The sequence below is a fragment of the Protomyctophum parallelum genome, assembly GCF_964188405.1.
Source record: "Protomyctophum parallelum genome assembly, chromosome: 1".
NCBI lineage: Eukaryota > Metazoa > Chordata > Actinopteri > Myctophiformes > Myctophidae > Protomyctophum > Protomyctophum parallelum.
This window is the reverse complement of record NC_139697.1, coordinates 26303188-26326521: the sequence shown is the minus strand read 5'-3', so window position 1 is coordinate 26326521 and position 23334 is coordinate 26303188. Positions and strand designations below refer to the sequence as shown.

The following is a 23334-nucleotide window of genomic DNA, read 5'->3' as shown; positions in this document are numbered from 1 at the left end:
ATCAATCAATCTATGTTCTCAAGGTCTTATGTTTCCATGGTCCAATCCCAGGGTCAAACCCAGCTGTGATTCTTACATCACATGACAACAAAGAAGGCACGCCCAAGGTGCACCCAAGTGAGCCACAAGCAAGGCGTACGCCCGCATGCTGAAATAGAAGCCATTGATTGCTCTTGCATTAATGAAAAGAAGAAGAAAAAACCTGCCTACCACTGGTGTCAATGGCACGTTTCCGAACTGTCCACAGCGGTCCTCTGAGACACAGACCCAGTAGACGTAAATGGTGCCATCTTATAATGAGCATTATCATATGAAGATATGTGATGTGTCTCTATGCCTTGTCTCGTAGTGCAACGTGCTTCACTGCCTACCTGCTTCAGTGCTTCGTTTTTATGTTTTGTGTGGGGACTACGGATGAAGATTAGCATCTTTGCTAAAACCGGTGTATTTACATTGCATTTGTTTGTAACGTCCATTAATATGCTTTGTCCCGTCAAAATAAACAAGTAAAGTAAAGTAATGGATGGGTGAATTGGTGCTTTAACAGAATATTGGACTGGGAAACATGGTACCCTGAAAACAAATACATTCCCTGGCCTCCACTGTCCGATCCATTCCCTGTTCTAATCTATACACATATGTATTTTGCACAAACATGAGATGCAAGCATCATCCCAAGATGAAGGGGAGGCCGACGCACGCGGCGCAGGTGCTTAATGGTACCCAAGGTCACCAGAGTCACTTCCGTGTGAGCCATTATCTCACAGTCCAATGAACTGCCTGCTGAGCCCACTCACGCACACATCTCCATCCTTCCTCATCCTACTCCTCCTCACAGAACCTCTTCTTCATCTTTCGTCACGTTCCTTTACGGGTTCGGCATCTCCGGCGCCGTTGACGCCGACTGGTGGTGGCGAGTCCTTAGAAGTGGTGTCCTTAGAAGTGGTCTCCTTCGACGCTCTCCTTCTGGAGTCTCGGGTGCTCTGCTGTGGAAGCAGAACATGCAGGATTCATCAACGCTATGCGATTGAAACACCAACAAGCTAAACAGAGAGACTGTCTGCGTGTAGAGTCCAATAACAAGTATGTGACGGTTCAGTACGGTTAAGCATGTGTCATTTTAGATTTTAGTGTTGACTATTCAAAAATAGCTGATGCTCACAGCACGTACTGTACATGCTGCGAGCCAACGATGAACCAAAATTTCCAGAACGGCCTGTTATAGCACTGCCAGGAGGCCGACTTTTGTAAAACACATTGTATTATATATTACTCCTCCTGATTCTGTCCAAAACTTCCGCAAATCGTTACACAGTATCTCTATTGTCATGTGTTCAAGATGGATCTGTCTGATATTTCATATTCCATCCGAATTGGCCAACATTGGCAAGGTTTTCAGGGTTGGCCCGTTTTGAACAAAAAGCCTCAAATCATGAACGCAGCATGCAATTTACTTGAAATCTTTCACAGGCTTTCCTACTAGGCTGAGGAATATATCCCACCCTTTTCACATTGGTCTGTTATAGTGCCACCAACGTGTGGATTTTTGCAAAACACATTTTTGGAACAAACTGCCTCAAATAATCCAATTGCCATCCAAGGCCTTGGATGGCACCCTTTTCACATTGACGCCACCAGGAGGCCACAATCTGACCTGCCCTGGTGGAGACTTGGGGCACTTTATCTAGTTTGTATCCAGTGTTGATTTCGTCGACTAAAACTAAGATGTAAAATGTTTGTCGACTACCTTTTTCCACTGACATATAGCCGATCTACAAGCTCACAACGCGTCGCAGTGATTACGACGGCGTCAAGGCCCGCCAAAATACATTTTAGTCAACTAAATCAATTGTAGATTCAGTCGACTAAAATCTTATGATATTTAATCAAACTAAAACTAGACTAACACTAAGACATTCCGGGTGACTAAAATGTGACTGAAACTAAAATGAAAACTATTCAAGAGACAATGACTAAAACTAAAAATATAAATTTGATGCCAAAAACAACACTGTTTGTAATGTGTATCTTTTCCACCACTTGTTACATTACATACATCATTACAGGAACCGGATCGCCTGGCTCTTCTCTGATGGTTGCATCCAGTGGTGGTGGTGGTAGTGGCGGTGGTGCTGCTGCTGAGGGTGAGGCCCTGCTTCCCACACTGGGTCCCTGTGTTCACCATCCTCTTCTCTTTCAGACAGCCCTCCAAACCTTTACCTGTTAGTGTTACACAGTAGATATACAGACCTGTTTAGGCCTATATGCAACACAGCCTGATTTGTGAAACATCAAGTCAAACCTACACTATATGGGTGAGAGTCTGGGAGACCATATAGATTCAGGCATGTTGTGTATACTGCACTGTCTGCTGGAACTGACCACAGTAGTCTACTGCTCTATTTTGAAGAAAAACAATCTCACAAACAAGTCACCATGCCACACGTTGTGATCGAGCTTGTCGATATTCTATTTTGTTTTTGTACTGCATCACAAATGCATGTACATTTGTAATTTAAATATAATTTAAATCATCTATAATGATGACATGCCCAAAATAGAGAGACACGCCAGGGTGAAAATGGTTAATTTCGTGACTGAGCCGTGACAACAGTTTTTTAGCAAAGATATTGGACGCATTTATTTGTCACATCATGAGCCTTGAATTATGGCATTTGATAGCCTCGATATGACATGTCCTTTATCCGGCTGATGTGTTTCAGTTTTACTTGTCTTTTATTATTGTGTTTCATTCAACCAGTCAGTCAGTCAGTCAGTCAGACAGACAGACAGACAGACAGACAGACAGACAGACAGACAGACAGACAGACAGACAGACACCATATACGTGCAGCTCCTGTCTGGTCTCCTTACTGTTTATCCCGGGCAGAGTGGTCTCTACATCGGTGTTGGTGAGCCACGTAGACTCTGTCTCCCTGGTCCAGCTCTCATGGTACCGAGGCTCAATGATCGCGTCAGCCCGGCTCCCTCCGCAACCCATCGGGAAGACAGATCACTCGCGACGGGGGTGCTAGTCGACCTGCACCCGGTTAAACGCAGGGTGTTGTTTTTGTTTAAAGTGACAGCACAGCAGCAGCATCCTCCTCCGACGTTACTAGCCTTCCCGTTTGCATCCAACGCTATAGGCACTTTAGGCAGCAGTCAGTCAGTGACGGATGGTGATTTGGTGATGCGCGTTAATGCTCACACATGCAGTGCACAGTAAGCGGCCCCCGACAGTGATGCACTGGACTGGAGCCTAACCCCCGCTAAAAGCTGCAATCCGTAAACCTGATTCTGTCCTACCACATCTGGTCTGGTGGTCAGGTGACATGTCTACCATACAGACCACACCAGTTTTCTGCCCCACAATCAAATCCAATACAATAACTAGACAAAGTGCCAATCGGCACAGGTCTCCACCAGGGCAGGTTGTGGCCTCATGGTGGCGCTATAACAGGCTGTTGAGGAAGATTTGGGCCGGAGGTTCGTGTTGGAGGGATGCAGGTACAATGTTTTTCCATGTGTGCATACATAAGTTGTATACAGATCGATGCAGTTATAGCTAAAAACAGGAGGCTGATTTTGAGGAAAAAATTGTGGCATGTCGTCCTCGGCCTAGTGAAAATGTGCGTGTATAATTTAACGGAAATTGCACACTGTGTTTGTGATTTGTGGCCTTTTTTCGAAATGGACGAATCGTGTGAGCTTTGGAAGCCAATCTTAGCCAATCAGGATGGAAGATGGGAAATGGTGGCGCTCCGTGTTGATCACATGACTATGGAGATAGTGTATACCGATTTGCGTGAAATTTGGATAAAATCTGAAGGAGTAATAATAGAAAATGTGTTTTACATATGTAGGCCTCCTGGTGGCGCTATAAAGAGCAGATGTGAAAAATTCCAGGCAAAGGTTTTTCCTTGGCCTCTAGGGAGTTGGCATACAAAGTTATCCACAGATCCGTGCAGTTAGAGGTAAAAACACTTTTTGGCCAGTTATAGCGCCACCTTGAGTCTGAGTTGAAATTGTTCATGTGGCATTTCGTCCTCGGCCTAGTGGGAATGTGGGTGCACAATTTCACGGAAATCACGCGATGTGTTCATGATTTGCAGCATTTTGTTTGAAACTGAGCACTCCTGTGAACTTTGGAAGCCAATCTTAACCAATCAGGATGGAGTCTGAGAAATCTGAAAGACCGGTTTCGTTGAATGGCTCTAGAGAGACTGTGTACCAATTTGCGTGATGTTTGGGCAAAATCTGTAGGTGTACTGTGCAAAAACTTGTTTTGCACAAAGCGGCCTCCTGGTGGCGCTATAACAGGCCGTTCTGGAAAGTTTGGGGCAGAGGTTCATCGTTGGCATCCAGGGAGTGTGTGTGCAAAATGTGGCATGGACCGGGTTAACGGTGGCCGAGATTAGCTGCTCACGGACACACGGACGGACGGACGGACACATGGACGGACACACACACGGACGGACGGACACACGGACGGACGGAGTGCAAAACATACTCTCCCCACATGCCTTCGGCCTGGTGGAGACAATAAGGGACATGTGTGCGTATGAGCTTCAGGCAGTAGGCCTATTACTGTAGGTGTCCTACTCCTACCCAACACCGCAGTCTGTTTAATGTCTCAGTAGAAGAGCTGGGAGCTGTCCGACCAATCACAGCAGTGTACTAAAATATACAATCAATATTGTATTAACATGGCTCTACTCTACCACACAGATGTGGTAGTTATACAGAAGTAGACTACTATAGTTATATTAATTAACATGATCTACCATACGTAGGCCTATAGTTATATTGTATCAAAGGTTTAGGTATTACCTCAATTACACCCAAAAAAAAACCTGAACTTTGAACATTCAGTGGATTTTCTGTGGTCTGGAGTTTTCTCTGGGGTCTGGAAGCCCCCCTTAGAGATAGGGTGAGAAGTTCAGTCACACGGGAGAGACTCACGAGTAGAGCCGCTGCTCCTTCGCCTGGAAAGGAGCCAGGTGGTTCTGGCATCTGGTCATGCCTCTCGGGCGTCTCCCTAGGAAGGTCGTCGACGCACGTCCCACTGGGAGGAGACCCCGGGGCAGACCAAGGCACAGATGGAGGGATTACATCGACTCACTGGCCTTGGAACGCCTCGGGATCCCCCAGGAGGAAGTCACTAATGTTGCTCTGGAAAGGGAAGTCTGGAGCTCTCTGGTGGAGCTGTTGCCCCTGCGACCCGACTACGGATAAGAGGTTGCAGACTGATGGATGGATGAAAAAATACACTGGGGAAGCTAAAAACACAAAACATCTTGGAAAATGTCAAATTCATGGTGGAGCTCCTTTAAAACAATTAATAATTTTGGAGTCAGTTGCACAGGCATAATATCATGCTCAGGTGGCCTATAGTTATCGGTTGAATTGGAGTCTTTATCCTCAGTCTAGCGGGATCCAGCTGTAGCTTGCTCCCTACCTGCGTCACAGTATTGATCATCACCTCATCAATAATAATCACGGATAATAATCACGGAAGCCCATGAAAAACAATACTGACCTTTACGTCGTTACCAACAGCCACATTTATTCTGCAGTACAAATGCATGGACATTTGACTTCCAAATACAGGGCATTTACAGTAGATATCACACACACATTTATTTTTGATGTTTTTCACTTTGACAGTTTTCATTTTTCAAATACATGTCGACAATACAGCATTTGCACATTATATAGTTATATATTATTTTCTTAAATATAATATACAGAAATGGTGGTAGCATACAGTTAAACATATTGCCTCTTGATAAAATGAGCTGTATTTCACGGTGACAGTGGCTCAGATGCATCTCGTCACATCTTCTACTTCTAAACAGACATTCCACACGGAGCTAGACAAAACACACCACACCTTCAAAACAACAAAGAAATGACCGTTTCCACCCATTGCTTTTACAATCTTAAAATAAATACCGTCTTTAACATACATATATATATATACTGTGTATTTGTACCATTTCCCCTTGAACATGAACCGATCCCGGTACTAGTAGCAGAATAAAGGGTAAAAGCCAACTACAGTCAAATTCTCAGTGTAAGTCTTTACACACTCAGGGTAAAATTATTGCAGACGATTTTTACCGTGCATCTGAAGTCCAATATTCACCATATCCATTTTTGCCATAGTGAATTGTTACGTAAACCCTTGAGGACATCAATAATGAAAAATGTCCAATAAAGGGCCTTGAAAATGGGGAGCGATAAAACGCGCCTATAGTTGATTTTCAATGAGACCCGTTTGTGCTCGGAGAAGCCGCGGTGCGACAACACAAGCGTATTTACGTGAGCGCTGTCCCGTGAATTTGTTGCGCGCGTGCTCGTTTCGTGCACATGTCCACGACACACCAGACCTAGATTCGGTTTAGCTTTTGTTATGCTTGCATTGTTGCAAGCATCCAGGCAACAACGTGTGCGTTCCTCGCTCCCCGTTTTCAAGGCCCTTTAAGCTGAACAACCTATAAATCAGGCTGCATGTGTAGGAGGGAAATGGAGACATGGTCACAGAACTTTAAGACAAAAGACAGTTCAGGGGCTCCCTTATGCATCGAGTATGGTAGAACGTCAGGTGCTATATCGTGGAGACTGGGGGTTCGAATCCTCTGTGGTGCAATGCGGCTTGGCCGGCCGAACACAGATGGGGAAGGGGAAAGCCATGGGAGGCAGGGAGGGTGATCTAGCTACTCCTAAAAGTTGTCTGGGACTGCCTGTTCAACAGGGAACGGAACTGGGAACGATAGGCATACTGTGCACACACAGTATGCCCTCTCATGAAACTTCACCATCAGGTGAAGAGTTGGCTGGCGATTCCATCGGTGGAGAGACAGGGTTGTCTACTGACACTCTGGGCACACCTAAGCTTCCATGCGCGGCCAAAAGAAGCTGTCTGCCGGCGTCTCTTCCGGGTTAGCCTCGATACCCAGGCTTTCATTTCGTCTGCGCGAAAGATGAAAGCCTGGAAAAAGCCGTGGGCTGAACCAGTCTAAAAGTGGGAGTCAACCCTTCCGCGTAGGCGTCGCTCTAAATGATGTGACGTAGCGCTGCACTAGGGGGGAGAGGAGGGGCCGGGGGTGACGGACAGATCGATGAGATCCAATCAGGGTGCGCGCTTTTCTGAGACGCGACCCTCCCATCTAGGCCAGAAATGTCTCTGCTTAGGTCAGGCTACTTCCGGGTTTTTAGACAGTTGGTGGATGGAAATGAAGCTCCACCCAAGCGCTGCTGGGGTAAGCTTTTCCGGGAATCTGGCCGACATGGGTGGAGCTTCATTTCCACTCACCAGCGGTCTGAAAACCCGGAAGAGACGCCGGCAGACAGCTTCTTTTGTCCGCGCATGGAATCTTAGGTGTGCTTACACCGACACCCTCCCCAAGATCAAATAGTAGGGGTTGATTCACTATACACATGGGGGGAGAATTGTCGTAACAACTAAAGTGGGGTGAAAAATGGGGGAAATAAAGGGGATACCTGTAAACAGCACTTCTCTTCCCCATAGCTTTATAAATATGGGCCATTGGGTACATTAAAGGAATGTTGTATGTGAAAGAGAGATAGAAAGAGAGAGATTGGGAGATGGAAAATGACAGCTGGTAGCTTGTTTAAGTGGTGTCAGAATGCTGTCTATGGTCGACAGAGTGGGTTTCCATGGGTAGGACAGATGTTAGTCTCTTAGTGCTTGAAGTCGAGCAGGTTGCAGTCAATCTTGTAGTAAACGTAGGGGTAATACTCCTGCTGGCTCAGATTCAGACCTGGGATGTCCATAGCCGCCTGCGGACCAGATAGCAATAAACCACTTATAATGTATGTATGTATGTAATAATGAATGAATTGCATTTTTATAGCCCTTTTCTATGCACTACGTGCCTACTCAAAGTGCTTTACAATGGTTAATTAATTCATACATTGGGAGGTGAAGCTGCAAACAGTCGACGCCAGCGTCCTCACTTCCCACCCCCAATCCAACCCTTGATGCTGAGTGTCAAGTAGGGAGGTACTGGGTCCCATTATTTAGAGTCTTTGGTATGACCCGGCCGGGGATCGAACCCCGACCTCCCAGTCTCAGGGCGGACACTCTAACCACAAGGCCACTGTATGTATGTATGTATGTATGTATATATATATATATATATATATACACAAATTTATTGTAATATAAATAGAAATCATCTAAGCATATATATAGCTTGTTGCTTAGCAGAAAAGAAAATACAAAAATTAAATTTAAAGATATTTTAAAATATATTTTCGTGAACGGAAATGGCAGCTTCCTTACTCAGCTCATGGGGGCTATACGTCCAGACTCTATAGCATTCGGAGATTGTGGAATAGTTGCCTGGCTACGCAAGACTACATTGTGATCAACGGGAAGTGCATCAACAGAGCTATTGGGAAGTGAGAAGTGCCACAGGAGGAGACTCACGTCAATGATGGAAGCGCTGCTGTCCAGGTAAGTGTAGAGCTCATACAGAACCTCCCGCAACTTCTTCATGTTCTTCCTGTTGGGCTGAAGCAACATGGCCTGGAAGTTGACTGGAAGACCGTATCTACAATAGAGGATTTGTGAAGAAAAATGGAATTATGTGGATCTCAGGGTCAACATGCGGAACCACAATGTGGATCTAGGACTTCCATGCGATCAGCAACGCTGTCCCCGAACCTTCGGAGGTTCGGATAATCGCTAGTTACGTTGGCACTCGAATCTTAATAAATGGGCTCGAACTTTACTTAATGGGCTTCGAATGTTTTTTCTTTTTCGGTGCCGCGCTATGAGCTTGTAGATCTGCTATTTTTCAATAGCTAAAGTATAACATAATGCTTAACACCAAAAGGGGTTCCCGCCCAAAATGAGTTAAAGGGTCATTTTATTTCCAGGTTGTTCCCCTTGCTGATCACTTAACACCAGCGTGACACAACCGAGGAAGACTGTGCACGTGAGGAAGAGGGAGAGGAGACGGCTGCTGCGGCGGCAGGACCACCGGCCCAAAGGTGGAGGATGAAGAGGACGAGAGGGAGGAAGGTGACGGCGGTGCCAAAAAAAGAGATGGATCATTACCTTCACAACAAGTCTAAAGCCAAGTCCGGCTGGCGGCTAATGTGGTGAAAGGCAAATTGTGACCGCTACCCAAAACTTGCAAGGGTAGCAAAACACTGTCTTTGTATCCCAGCCACCAGGGAGAAAAGTCTGGGACCGAGTCCACTTCAATTCGGAATAGAGTAGCGTAAACGTTGATCACTCTCTGCTGATTTCTGATTGTCTGCACCTTTGTTAAATTGACGCACACACACTCCTCTCTCTGTCGCTCTAATTAATTAGTCTCATGTCGCGCAGCTGCGTCTAGATTCTCCCGGCGGATCCTGCCGGGAGCTGCCTATGCCATAGAAAGCATAGGTGGACCCCAGGCTACTTCCACGCCATCAGAATGCATATTTTCCACTGCGGGATACTGTATATTGTTAAGAGAAAGTGCAGCCTTCTCCCCGAGAATGTGAATACACTAGTGAGCTTGGCACACAATATGAAGAGAGTGTAGGCAATAAACAATTAGGCATGCAATAGTCCGACAACCAATAGTCTGACACCCCAGCAGCACCACTCGGTTCAGACGGGTCTGATTCATTTAAATTTTTAATCAGAAACGATTAGTTCCGCTCGAAAATCCCTGCTGAAGTTGGAATCCTAAAAACAGGGCTAGGGTACAGCCTTAAGGGCCTTTCAAACGTGAAGCGACATAACGTGCCTATAGTTCAGTGCCGTGAATTTGTTGTGCGCGTGCTCGTTTCGTGCACACACCCGCAACTCAGACCTGGAAACGGTTTAGCTTTTTTTTTACGCTTGTGTTGTTGCGCCCCTCTTGAGCAGACCTGGAGGAGTCATTGATCCAGGCAACAACACCTGCGTTCCTCGCTTCACGTTTGAAAGGCCCTTAAGACATCAGTAATCTTTGACTTAACTCCATAATACAGCAACGTTTCAGCCTGATCAGAACACCCATTTAATTTATGTATTTCTAATGCAACATTAAACAGCAAATTGCTATAGAGTATGGAGGCATTACAGTAAAGAAGCTCGATCCGCCTGTCTCACGTCTAAAGCCACGAATCTGGGTCGCAGTGCGATCCGAGTGAGACACACAGACACACTTGATTTGTGCCTACTCCTGACCGTGTGTTTTCCGTGCTGGGCCGGTTGTGTCGTTGTTCCATGTTGTTGGTTTTCTCTCCGTGAATGTTGTGTGTCAGCTGTTCCGTGTTGTTGCTTCTGCGCCAATTCTCGGGCCATCGCATGAGACGGAAAGGGAAACCACGGAGCTGAGGTGAAAGCGCACAGGTAGGGTCGGTGACGTATCGTGGGCCGCGGAGCACAGGCATACTAGGCGGACGGCACTTCCACATGCTCATCATCAGACAATTGTTCAAGTCGCTCCGGTCCGAGTCCAAGTCGAGTCCCAAGTCATTTGGTCCCAAGTCCAAGTCGAGTCCCAAGTCAAACCAAACCCTCAGGTCCGAGTCCCAAGTCGAGTCCCAAGTCATTTGGTCCCAAGTCCAAGTCGAGTCCCAAGTCAATCCAACCCTCAGGTCCGAGTCCCAAGTCGAGTCCCAAGTCATTTGGTCCCAAGTCCAAGTCGAGTCCCAAGTCTTTCTGTTGTGGGCAAGTCAAGCCGAGTCACAAGTCGAGTCACAAGGTTGTGTCAAGTCTAGGCATGCCACGGTATGAGATTTTACAGTATGGTACGGTGCCGGTATTGATAACCTATACCTCGGTATTCCACTGTATTTATATTAAATAAAAATCAATAAAAAAAAGATTGCCCCCCCACCTATGTCTAGTGACTACCCCCACCTCCTTATAAGCCCTTCTTTGTTCCCCAACCTGCAGACATACATATCTTATTTTTTTATGATAATTTGAATTTTGTTATTTGTCATGTGACTTAATGATTATGAATTGATTACCCAGGACCGAATGGAAACAAGACAGCAAGGACTTTTTTCAGTGATCCCTTTTTGGTCAGTGTTTGACTGTACCCTATAATGATACATTTCTGCCAATAAAGTATTCAATCAATGAATCAATAGATATTCCCCACTGTATTTCACTGTACTATGGCTCCCCCTAATGGCCGTTTTGTACCCTTTACGCTTTAGCAGAGGTAGTGCAATCTGCGCATGCTCACAACTGTCACTGTATGCCTCTGTGTTGACACTATAGTTCACACTTAGTTAGTACATATGGAAATATGGAATATACAATTGGATCTGGGTGTCTTTCAGCAACACTAACTCAAAGGTAGGAAGCAACTTTTCAATCTACTGCAGCTGTGTGGTGAAAATAAATGTTTTGCCTTAGTGTGCGAGTGGAGTTGCTTTGCATATGCGCAGCATGCTGCCCACCGACGCTGTATTCAAATACCGTATGCTCGGAAATAAAACAAGTCACGAGTCATCTTGTCTCGAGTCGAGTCGAGTCGGGAGTCATTGGCTAGCAAGTCAGAGTCGAGTCTCAAGTCTCGTTGGTCTTTTACCTTCCAAGTCCGAGTCGAGTCGCAAGTCTTTACATTCAAAGTCCGAGTCAAGTCGCAAGTCGTCAAATATGCGACTCGAGTCAGACTCGAGTCGAGTCACTATGACTCGAGTCCAATTGTCTGCTCATCATGCGTCACGGAACCCAACGGTCTATGACTTGCCGAACTGAACTGCGCACGAAATGTTCGCTCACAACTTGTTAGCGGCTCAAATGTATATATATGACGTAAAACAAGTGTAGGAGGTAGTCTTCCTCACCTTAAGACCGACTCCACAAATACACGCAGGGCTTTGATGTGGATCCATGCGATGAAGGCCTCGCTGAAGTTCACTTTCAGCCATCGTACCAAGGGCCCCTGTATAAACGAAATTAGGGGACACATTTAAAATGAGCAGGACACCAAAGAGTTAACCACTTTCAACCAGGCATCCCTCTATTGGGCATGTCATTGTTGGTGAGAGATTACAGAAAATTCTAAACAATAAAAAAAATTGTTAGTGGCCTAGTGGCACTGGCATACGTAGAAATGCAAGTCTCTAATACAGTGGTTCTCAAACTCTTTCATGTCAAGGACCCCCAAATTGACACTAATCAGCCCGGGGATCCCCATTTGAAAAGATATGCCAAGGACCCCCATGAGAGAAGATTATTACAGCTCTAGCAGTGATTCTCAACCCGTTTAATTTCAAGGACCCCCAGGTTGACATGCATTAGTTTAGCCATTTAATGGCATTTCTATCTCTGGGACCCCCAATTTATATTGTAAAATCAATGTTATTTTAACTCTGAGAGTGTACAAATGGAACCAAATGGACCAGTTAGGGTCCATTTCGTTCCATTTGTTTACAGACCCATAAGGGTCCATTTCGTTCCAAACTATCATTTAGCTGGGGACCCCCTGGAACTCCCTCAGGTACCCCTGGGGGTCCCCGGACCCCATTTTGGGAACCACTGCTCCAATGCTCGAGTCTAGTCTAATGCAAGCAAGTTGTGGGTTCCCGAGCCTGGTGACCTTTGCTGCATGTCACCCCGTCTATCTCTCCATTTCCTGTCAATCTTCATGTACTATCAAAATATAGGCAGAAAAAAGGCCACAGAAATAGTTAATAGCATATCTACAACGTCGCTTGTAGATCGGCTATTTTACCTATTCTAAAGATGAAGTCCTTTTGGAAGAGGCGGCACTTTTTACCTGCAGCGATCAATTGAACTGTTCGCTATAAATAGTCTGCTGCATTTACACATTTTCTTTGTAGTAAAAAAACAAATCACACTCATGTGAAGTGAGGGACGCTTTTATCATCACACAGCACCTAATCAAATCATCCCTTTCCGTGCTACAAACGGACGCGTGCAAACCGACTCGTGTAGATCTGCTATTTTTGAAAAATCGTGAAAATGTGGCACAAATCTTTGAATATATATTATTTGAGAGCATTTTTAGCTCAAATCTTTACTTCCGGGGGAAACATATTTTCAGATGGGAGTCCTCGGCCAAATACAGTTAATTCTGGGGGGTTCTTGACATGAAAAAAGGTTGAGTACCACTCACATAGAAACATGAGGTTTTTTTAATCGACCTCAGTCCAAAATGGGTTAAAAGATATACAAACTGATGGGGACTAGGTTGGTGGAGGGTGTGTAGAGCCCAGGATCACATTAGATGATTGACACAGGGGTGAAAAATGGGTTACAAAATCGTGGGATAAAAAATATATATATAAAAAAAAAAAAGACATACAAACTGTTTCTTCTTGTCGGTGGACAGGCGCGTCATCTCCTCTTTGTCTGCCTTCATCTCCTCCTCATTGTACTGAAACTCACGCACCGTAAACCTGGCAAACAACACGGCACAAACAGGAGAGAGGCTGGTCATCAATCACCAGTGCAACACGCACGCACGCGCACGCACTTACGCACGCATCCTCTGTAAAGTGATGCTCAAGCACATGGATGCCTACGTCATGCTAACTGGAGTGGCTGCAAGCACAATTGTGATTGGCTGGTTCAATTGTTAGGACAAAAAAAAAACAAGCCCGTCATTACTTGTTCTCCCTGGCTTTGTGTTTGAAGTCGTCAATGGCCTTCCTGAAGAGGGTCACGCTGAACAGGCCACTGTCGTTGTCCTCAAACAGGAGGCTATAGAGGAGAGGACACACAAGGACGGAAGAGTTGGAATACAGGTTGTTAAAAGGTAAATAATAATAATATTATATTGTCACCTTTAGTGACAATAAGAGAGAGAGAGAGAGGACGACATGCGGCGAAGGGCCTCGGGTCAGATTTTTACAACTGCAGCAGGGAGGACTATAGCCTTATTTATGTGGTATTCGTAATGTGCTTTTACTTTGTCGTGTGGCCGTGCTGCATGCAGAACATATATGATACGTAGCTTGCAGAGTTAGTTCAGGCAGATATACTCGGCTTCGTTCTATGCTCAAGGGCACATATGTACATATACTCGAGGGGTAGGCTGCATTACTATGTGAGTGTATACAGTGTTTGCATTACTATGTGAGTGTATACAGTGTTTGCAAGACCCACATGTCATACGCTGATGTGGCAGTCAGCTGACCAATTGGGCGGGGTATTTAAAGGAGAATTCCATGCTAGAATGCTTTCTTACCTTTCTTTTTAGTTGTTATGTCCCCACCAAAGAGGTCCAGGTGTTTTTTTGTGCAAAAGCTCCTTATTGGCTATTTCCCCTACCATAAGCGCTCAATCAATTGTATTGAATTGAATGGGAATTGAATGGGGCTATGGGGTGTTGTGCTAATTTGCTTATTTCCATCGAAATAAGTAGTAAACTTTGCCGCTTGGGATATTATTTACATTATAAAGAGAGGATATATACAATTCTTTTTCAATTTTGAGCGATGGAAATAAGCGAATTAGCACAACACCCCATAGCCCCATTCAATTCCCATTCAATTCAATGCAATTCATTTAGGGCTTATGGTAGGGGAAATAGCCAAAAAGGACCTTTTGTACAAAATAACACCTGGACCTCTTTGGTAGGGACGTAACAACTACAAAGAAAGGTAAGAAAGCCTTCTAGCATGGAATTCTCCTTTAAGCTCACCTAGACTGCATGCATTCTTCCTGCCTTCCTTCTGCATATGGTTCCTGATTGTTGTTAAGCAATGTTTTTTCCCACCGCCACCCCAGCACCACCGGTGGGCTCTGCTATTTCTGTAGTCTGGCCCGGGGGTTGTTATTGTATATCTATCTCCCTGCTCTTAACCCATTTAAACCTGAGGACGATTCTACAAATGTCTTCTAAATCCTGACAGTTTTCAGTGGTGCTCAAGATTTCATATCAAGGACCCCAGAAACTATATGTATTTTCAATAGCTGAAGTATAACGTTCAGAATGGGTTAATGTTTAATGATGGTGTTTAATTGTACCGAGCAGGGAGAAAAATGTAGCAGAGCCGAACTCCAAGATAAAATATATGCACACTTGTATGTTTTTTTTTTTCTTGTGCTTTCTTTTGGCCAAATTGTATATGATGTATTATATTGTGCCTCTGTGAGCCTAATTACTGCAAAGATGGGTTGTCTTGTTCACAATGTTTGAATTCAAGAATTCATGACTACACAATTGTAAGACATAAAATGACTTTAAAAAAAGATCCACTTAATTGTGCAGTATATGCAATCACCCATATCTACCTTCACAGGGACATAGTGGCATTCCAATGCACCGCCATTCCGACTACCGCATGCGGTTAGGTTTAGGGTTAGGGAATGGGGTTAGTAATGCGGCGTGTTGGAATGGCGATGCCTCAGAATAGAGCGTCGCAGTCCCGCCCCCTCGAGAGACCCGGAAAAGAATTCACTGTTAATTTTCCTCATAGACCTTTCAAAAAGTATTTATTTAAAGACGTTTATGCCGCGGACAAAGCCAACTCTTAACGTGACAAATCATGACAATAAAACACAATGTTTTGGGCCGAACAAATAATTAGAAGGAAGAAAAAATCGGCAGGTTACAACACTTTTGCTGTTGTTTTTCTTCTTTGTAATTATTTGTTTGGTCCAAAAGATTGTGTTTGCGGTCATGATTTGTCACGACTCAAGTTGGCTTCGTACGACACTTAAAAAGTCTTTAAATAAATACTTTTAAAAACGTCTATGGGGAAAATGTATTGTGAATTATTTCCTGGGCCTGGCGTCGTCATGAAAGGGGGCGGGACTGCGACGCTCTATAGCAGGCTTCGGAACCCTCCGTAACCCTCTTTCACTACTGTCCTGTTTGATCGACCAAATATGTCAAGAAAATAGCACTAGGCCACTAGCACTACAATTTATGAAAGGATAATCTGCATTTCCATATCTCTAAAATGAAGATGACGTCTGTCAATTATCAGAAAAGCAATTATCAGAAAAGATCTTTGAATAACAAAAATAACTTGTTAAAATCTCATGATCCAAAACAAAGTCCTCTTTGTCGGGGATCTCCGTTTTGGAACAGTGGACGTGCATTTCTCCTCAACGAAGGGCATTGTATTATATTCTGTCAACAAAGGTTGCTAGGTTACGGCATCACACCGTGCCTGCCAGTGAGAGGCTGCAATTAATTACAAGAGAAGGGGCTGGTTTGAAGAAAACACGGCATTCTAGAGTTTGAGATCATATTTGGTACATGAAAAAAGTAAAATATTGATTTTAGGGGCTGTAACTATAGACTACTTCCTTGGCAATTATTGTATCAATTATGTTTTTGATTAGTGGAATTGAGAAGTGTTTCTTTGGATAATTATTTAAAAAACATTATCAACAAATTGATGTGAAAATTAAGTTTGTGTTATACCGGTAATCAACTAAATTGATTAGTCTGATTAAGCCTATTTTATAATTCATCATGAAACAGTGTCGTGCAAAAATAGCAAACATTATTTAAACGTATTGTGAGCTTGTAAAACAGCTATTTTGTTTATTTTTGCCATTGAATTTTCTTTTAAGAAAAACACACACATTAAAAACTAAATTAAAAGGTCGTATTTTTTGCGAACCCAAAATCGCCTTTACATCGAGACGATCGCCAACATTATTGACTCAATACACAATGTCATCGCCACAACGCTGACAATCTCATCTATTGAATGTAGGTGCTAAAACATACGTAGTGGAGCGCGGTACCACCATCTCGGAAAGGGATTCATACGTTGTTTGCCAGTCAGTGTAGCCAATCCTGTTCACACACAGTGGAGAAAAAGATTTGAACATTTAGGTAAACATACGATATATTGGAAGAAATTACATTGATAAATCACAATGACTGAACACCATATGACTTCAAATAAAGCGAATCCAACAGGTAGATGTGTAATGTGTTGTATGAAGGTTCAGGTCAGCCTGTAGAAACTTTTCAATCTTTTTCAGTCAGTTGTTTTTATAGAGAAAATTATAAATTAGGCTTAATGAGTATCAATGAATCATCTCAAACAGACACTCTTGCCTACAGTAGGTCCTATGTGCGATGTATGCTTCTACTGAATGTAGCTTACTATTCGTATGATAGTTATTTGTTTTATTTACACTAGCCCTTACCCGTTGTGAGACAGGCGCAGTACCCCCCCACCCCTTGTGGCCGCGGGGGGTACTGCTCCCTGGGTGCGTTTTCGCTTTTTTAATTCACTAATAAATTCACTATTAATCATTAATGTGTCAAATCGAAAAAAGGGCTTCGTTACGCCCTCCATATTATGGTCAATGCCTGTATGAAAATTGGGAGTGATTGGTGCAGGCAGTGAGGAGCTATGGCAGTCACAGTGACAGACACACAGACAGACACACACTCAGACATTGACTGAATTATAGTATGATGATGATGATGATATGATATTATATGATATTATATCATGATATGATATCATGATATGATATGATGATGATAATGATGATGATGATTATAGTATGATGATGATGTCAAAGTGTGCAATCTATTAAATGTAAAAAAAACAAAAAATTACTGCATTGGGGGTTTTCTTCCTATATGAAATGAACCAAACAAAACACAATACAAGTATGATTGAGGGCAGATGTGGAGCACTTACTTTGGGACGACCACGATCATAGTAATCAGATACTCTGAGTCGAGAACAAAATCATCTTTCTTCACGATGTCAGCCAGACTCCTGGTCAGCAGGCTCCCTCTACAGCACAATGCATATACAGTAATACCACAGGTTAGCCATTGAGTGGCCAATCAAGAACTATATGGAAATTGGACGAATGAACCTTAATGGAGGATTAATTACCAAATGTAGTTGCAAACTGTATATCAATCATGTCACAATGCTTTGTCAGCTTGGAAATCAGTTGTGGGTTTTTTAGGCAAGAAACACCGTCATGCGTCATACTAACTACGGATTACAAATGAAGCTTTACTCACGCATTCTTCCTCTCCAGGTTTTGCAGGTTGCCCTTCAGGTTGTTGTAGGCAGACGCTCTCGACTTCAGGTCGTTTTCTATCTGAGTCAATTGCTACAACACAAGCAATAAGTGCTTAGGGTTGTCTACAAAACATTCTAAAGACCTCCCCCCACGTCTGAAATATACAGGAGCATATCGTTGCTGTCGGGAGCGGAAACCTCATAACTCCATTTTTGAGGTTTTTGAGGTGCTATTGAACACCCTTTACGTCTGCGCGTTGTTTCGAAAATATTGAACCAATGGAAAGTAGTAAAAAGTGCTTTGGACAAAACCTCTCAACTCCATTTGACCCTCAAAATGTCCACCACTTCTCATGGAAGTAATTGACAATATATAAAGTTACATCAACTTTGATGAGGCTGTATTGCTTAATTTCCTGAAAATTTTACATTTTGGAGTTATGGGGTTTCCTCCCGACAGCAGAGATATCTTCTGCTGAGATTATGTAACATTTTACACTGCACTTTCTGGAGAAACTCCTGGAAATATATCAAACTATCCTTGAGCAAGACAGTACACAAGACACTGAACTCCCAACTGCACCCCAACGTGCAGGCTGGTGTGTGCAGACGTCAAGACATCTTTCACACACACCTCCATTAGTATGTGAATGGAAATTGGTTCATTCATCCAAAGTGCTTTTGTAATGTGTATTGCAATATATTCACACACCTGGAGGAAACCATACAAGGACACGAACCTGCTCTTCGGGAGCAGTTAGGTTTTTATTGTCTTGCTCAAGGACATTTTGACACGAGGAGCCGGGGCTCAAACTGTGAACCTTCTGATTCCAAGATGGCCACTCTACCTCCGGAGCCAGTGCAACAGTGAATGAATATAATGCACATTGTTGTGCATTGTTGTGTCCTGCTTTGAATGGAGGGGCTATACGTAAATCCATAAAAAAATATATTAAACCTGTCCACCTTCCACTATAGACTACCTTGGAAATGATATCTGAGATGTTTTTCAGAGACTGTTTGATGGGATACTTGGCCATGTCCCACTGGAATCTGGTGATATAAGTGACGAGGTCAACTGGGAAAGACAGAACCACACAAAAAATACTTTTAACGTATTTCTCACTGCTCACTTATTACAACTACAGTTCGATAAATATAGTTTCTGTTATCCCCCATATGATATTTGTGACCCTGTAGCCTTTCAAATCTAGATTTTAGGAGACATTCATTAAATCTCCCTCAGTACATTACAACAGGGACAGTATGATCTCTAACTCCTTTAAAATCAGAGGCGTAAGATCAGGGCTTTGCCCTCATTTGCTGGAATACGTCGGCACTACCAGTCTGGGGAGCAGCGAGTACCAAAATCCAGAATGTTCTTTTTAAAGCAGATTGGCGTGAATGTCAAATATGACTTTATTATTCTAGTTATGTGTCACTCTCTATTTTTATTTTACTTTTTGTGTTACTTTTTATTGGATATACTTTTGGGAACACCGCTTTGTTGCACACACAGAAGACAAAATGATAACATGTAATTATTTCGTATTCATAATATCATTACCTCCGTTGGCCAGCAGGTTCTCCTGGACTTTGTCTCTGCTGTCTTCCAGAACATCAGCCATGTATTGGGCCACCTTCTTCACAACACTAGAAAGCCCCCAAATAATTATAGTTCAGAGGCATGACTTCACCACTTTCAACCTAGTGTCCTTATTTTGGGCATGTTCATTATCAGAATGTTGCATTTTAAAAATTTGCAAAAAAAACAGCAGATCTACAAGGTCACATCTGCTATTTTCACCATGCGACAACGCATGCTGCACCCTAATGGCTAAGTGATGAGAAGAAGAGGCACATGGTGACAGCAGCAGCCTTCTGGATACTAGTGCTAGAATGTGATATGCATTCCTCACATAACTTTAGCTTGGGAGCCTCTTTGCTGTCACCACTAAACCAACCATACTGCTGTGGTTCCCAACATGCAGTGGACACAGAAGTCAGTGTTACTTAATTTCACAATAAATAATTAGTATTTAAAAATCATGAAATATCAGATAATAATATGGGGTTGTCCTAGTTATAGCAATACACTTTACCCCTCCACAAAGGTGTCCAATTTCGTCAGCTCGTCAGACAGGCCCACCAAGACGTCTAGCGTTCCAACCTGTTGTCAGACAAAACATTCGAATATTTCAAATTGCTCATAAATATTGAAACCACAACACCTCACTGCAGTGTTTGCCAATGACTTCCCCATACGGAACTGAAAACTTGTTTGATAAGAGCTCATGTTTGACTTTGTATTGTATTTATTCTAGCCTTTTCGACCAGCCTTGAGCATTGAATGGTTATGATCAACCAATTTCAAACCCTGCTCATCAGAATAACACTGACACTGGCCTGCAACTAAGCCAAGGCATATAGTCAAATAAACAAACACATCAGGCTTCAGCTGCTCTGCATAAAACATGTCTGCTAAAAGAAATTACAGACAAGGCTTAGTCTGAAAAGACACAAACGCAAATGCAGCTGATGACCTTGAGATCCGGGATGTTGAACTTGTTGTTGGTGGAGATGTTGTTGGTACGTGTGGTGGCCACCATCATCTTGTCCCAGGTCTGCTGGCACGTCTTCTCCCCCGGTGCCGAGATCAACCAGAATTCAGCCATGGCTGCTGCCAGAGAGGTACAGTAGTCCACCGGCTCACGGATACAGAGAATTCACTTAGACCAGGAGAGAAGGAGATCATTTATTTGATAGAATGCTAAAGGGCACTTAAAAAAGGTAGTTTAAGTGATATTATTTCGGTTAAGACAAAAAGGTGCTTTGTTAAAAGGTCAAAAGTAGATAAAAGAAAAAATGCACACACCATTTTCTGCTCCGAGATTTCTTTACTTAAAAAGTGGTAACGTTCTCAAGTCCGTTCCTCTCCCCATGTCCCACATATATGGGGACTAGGTTGGCAGAGGGTGTGTAGAGCCCAGGATCACATTAGATAATTACACAGGGGTGAAAAATGAGTCACAAAATTGTGGGATAAAAAAAAGCAGCAGAAAATAGTGTGCGGATTGTTTCATTTATCTACTTATGACTTGATTTAATCCAGCACCCTGCCTAGTAGGCACTTGAATGTGCGTGTTATTTTTTGGTCAAAGGTCAAAGCTCTATAATCTGATAGTAATCTTTGCTCTAGTGTTGTTCAGTAACAGGGGACTCCACATCTATCCAGCTCTTTAATAAACAGAAAGGAAATGTTCAGATAGGGATGGCAATTTCAGCCAATTAGGACAGAGTAGTCATTTATTAGCTTACATTTTATAGTATTCCAGTTCCTATTGTGTCTGCTCACTTCTTTGTGTCATCACTTCCAATTTCTCTTCTTTATCTGGTGTGAGTTTTCTATTCTGAAGACACAATTAGTATCGCAATTCGCAACCCCAAAATGCATTTTCTGTTTACTAAATTTAGTCTCCTCTCTGTCTCTCCAGCAAAAGAGGAGACTCCTGTTACTGAACTACCACTATCGCAACAATGAGTATCAGAATATAGATAATCTATATACTAATCTATTCTAGGTGACGACGTCAACTGGGAAAGACAAAAAACATACAAAAATACATTAAGCATTTTGTCACTGCTAAATACAGTTTCAGTTGTCCTTGTCCCCCATTTGATATTTCTTGTGACCCTTGTAAAGAATGTACTGTAGCCTTTCAAATCAAGATTCTAGGAGACATTTATTCATCTTCTAGAGTGATATCTTACTCATTTGAATCAATCAAAGGAGTAATGCATTCTTCTTCTAGATATAGAAGTACTCTCAGTTGTTGGAATGTTATCAGGTACGGTCGCCCCTAAACCATCTCGCCCCTCGATTTATCCGCCGACCTCACGGTCTGACGGTTCTTGTATTCTTTATTTTGTTTTACTGAGAATAAAGTTAGAAATAAGTTGTTAAGGTTAGGAATAAGGTTAGGTTTAACCGTTGGAGCATAATTTACTTGCCGGGGCGAGTTGGTAAAGGGGCGAGTTGGTAAAGGGGCAAGTTGGCACCAGCAGTCTGGGTAGCAAAAACAGAATGTTCTTTTTAAATGATTCTAAATCATATTTTAACAAAATAAATAAATAATTATCTTACCCCAAGCTTGGTTACAACTGATCTCCATTCTCCACTATCTTGCCATTGCCTGTAGCTGGCAGCCCTTCAAGATTGTAACGTCAAACTTTTACCTTATAACTAAACTTAACTAGCTCTAACCTAATGTCTAAACACAAGACACAACCATTTATAACATTATGCCTAAGCATGTCCAAACAAAGCAACCATACCTATTAACTTAACCATTTGTAAACTTGCCCAACACAAAACATTGTCATAGAACAAACTAGGACATTATTACAACCCTGAAAGAAATCAGTGCCACATTGCAACAAAAAAAACTTCCTCTTTTTGGTCTAAATATTCCTATCAACAGTCACGAGTGAAGAGTTATTCACACTGTACTTGGTGTGATCAGATGAGATCATCAATCTAGTGATTGGAAATCATGTGATGTGATGATGTGTGTTTGTGTGTTCAAAAACACTTTGATTGATTGATTGATTGATTGAAGTATTTATTAACAGATTGCAGAATTACAGTACATTTCAAGCATTTCAACTCAATACAGAAACTGTTAACTGTGAGTCCAAAGCATCACACACTTGTTTACAAGAGGGTCCACTTCAGAATGTTAACCATTATATACTCATTGAGAGTATGTTGAATAAATAGGTCTACATCTTTCTGTGACATTGGGAAAGAAAGATACTGTTATTATGGTTACACAGCATTAGAGCACTTACACTGTCATTAGCCTGCTAGCAATGACTGCAGTCGCAGGTTATGGTCACGACACCGTTGTATTTTATGTAATCACTTACCAATGCGTTCAAAGGATTCCGTACTGTTGTCCACACGCAGGACAATCAATTGATGTTTAAAACACACTCAGATATGTGTATGCATATCTCTGATGATGATTATTATGATGATGATGATGATAAGCTTGCAGGTCCTTCAACAGAAAGAACATCACACTCCAGTCAGCTGATCTCACTCGTGCGCACGCGTACGACCGTTTGTTTTGAGTCGAACACGGACGGTAATTGGCTACGCAACCGACACAGAAAACAGCAAATATGAAAGAATAATACCATGGCGTGGCATGCAGTCTACTTGTTTAAACAGCATAGTGTTTTGTCCGGGGCTCCGGACCCGTGTTTATTTTGTATTATGCCTCTCTCTTTGACATTGACGGTTGACATTGCCTGTCTCTGCATGGGATATCATGGCGAATCCTTAATCCTGGCGGAGCTAACTGC

At 42.9% G+C, this 23334-nt stretch overlaps 2 protein-coding genes across 2 annotated transcripts; both read right to left on the bottom strand.

The window, feature by feature from the left end:
- Positions 1-848: 848 nt before the first annotated feature.
- LOC310864495 (uncharacterized protein) lies at positions 849-3001 on the bottom strand (the record flags this gene model as incomplete). Its single annotated transcript, XM_083773183.1, has 3 exons — positions 849-986; positions 2057-2220; positions 2875-3001. 3 exons carry the CDS (start codon positions 2999-3001, stop codon positions 849-851), a joined length of 429 nt encoding a protein of 142 aa, XP_083629309.1.
- A 2545-nt stretch (positions 3002-5546) lies between these two features.
- LOC310871319 (V-type proton ATPase subunit C 1-A-like) lies at positions 5547-23047 on the bottom strand. The gene is made up of 13 exons (XM_083782805.1): positions 22894-23047; positions 20508-20693; positions 20067-20134; positions 19532-19617; positions 18948-19042; positions 17964-18055; positions 17626-17724; positions 16692-16760; positions 13610-13702; positions 13305-13398; positions 11821-11918; positions 8459-8582; positions 5547-7806 (listed from the first exon to the last, which is right to left on the bottom strand). The coding sequence occupies exons 2-13, from the start codon at positions 20637-20639 to the stop codon at positions 7708-7710; spliced, it is 1149 nt and encodes a 382-aa protein (XP_083638931.1). The 5' UTR covers positions 20640-20693; positions 22894-23047; the 3' UTR covers positions 5547-7707.
- Positions 23048-23334: the final 287 nt, after the last annotated feature.

Excerpts from the sequence above, each read along its gene's own strand:
- LOC310871319 (XM_083782805.1), bottom strand. The coding sequence starts at position 20,639 with ATGGCTGAATTCTGGTTGATCTCGGCACCGGGGGAGAAGACGTGCCAG. Across the intron at positions 16,761-17,625 it reads ATGATCGTGGTCGTCCCAAA|GATTGGCTACACTGACTGGC; the intron begins GTAAGTGCTCCA and ends GTGTGTGAACAG. Across the intron at positions 13,703-16,691 it reads GTGGTACCGCGCTCCACTAC|CCTCCTGTTTGAGGACAACG; the intron begins GTATGTTTTAGC and ends TCTCCTCTATAG.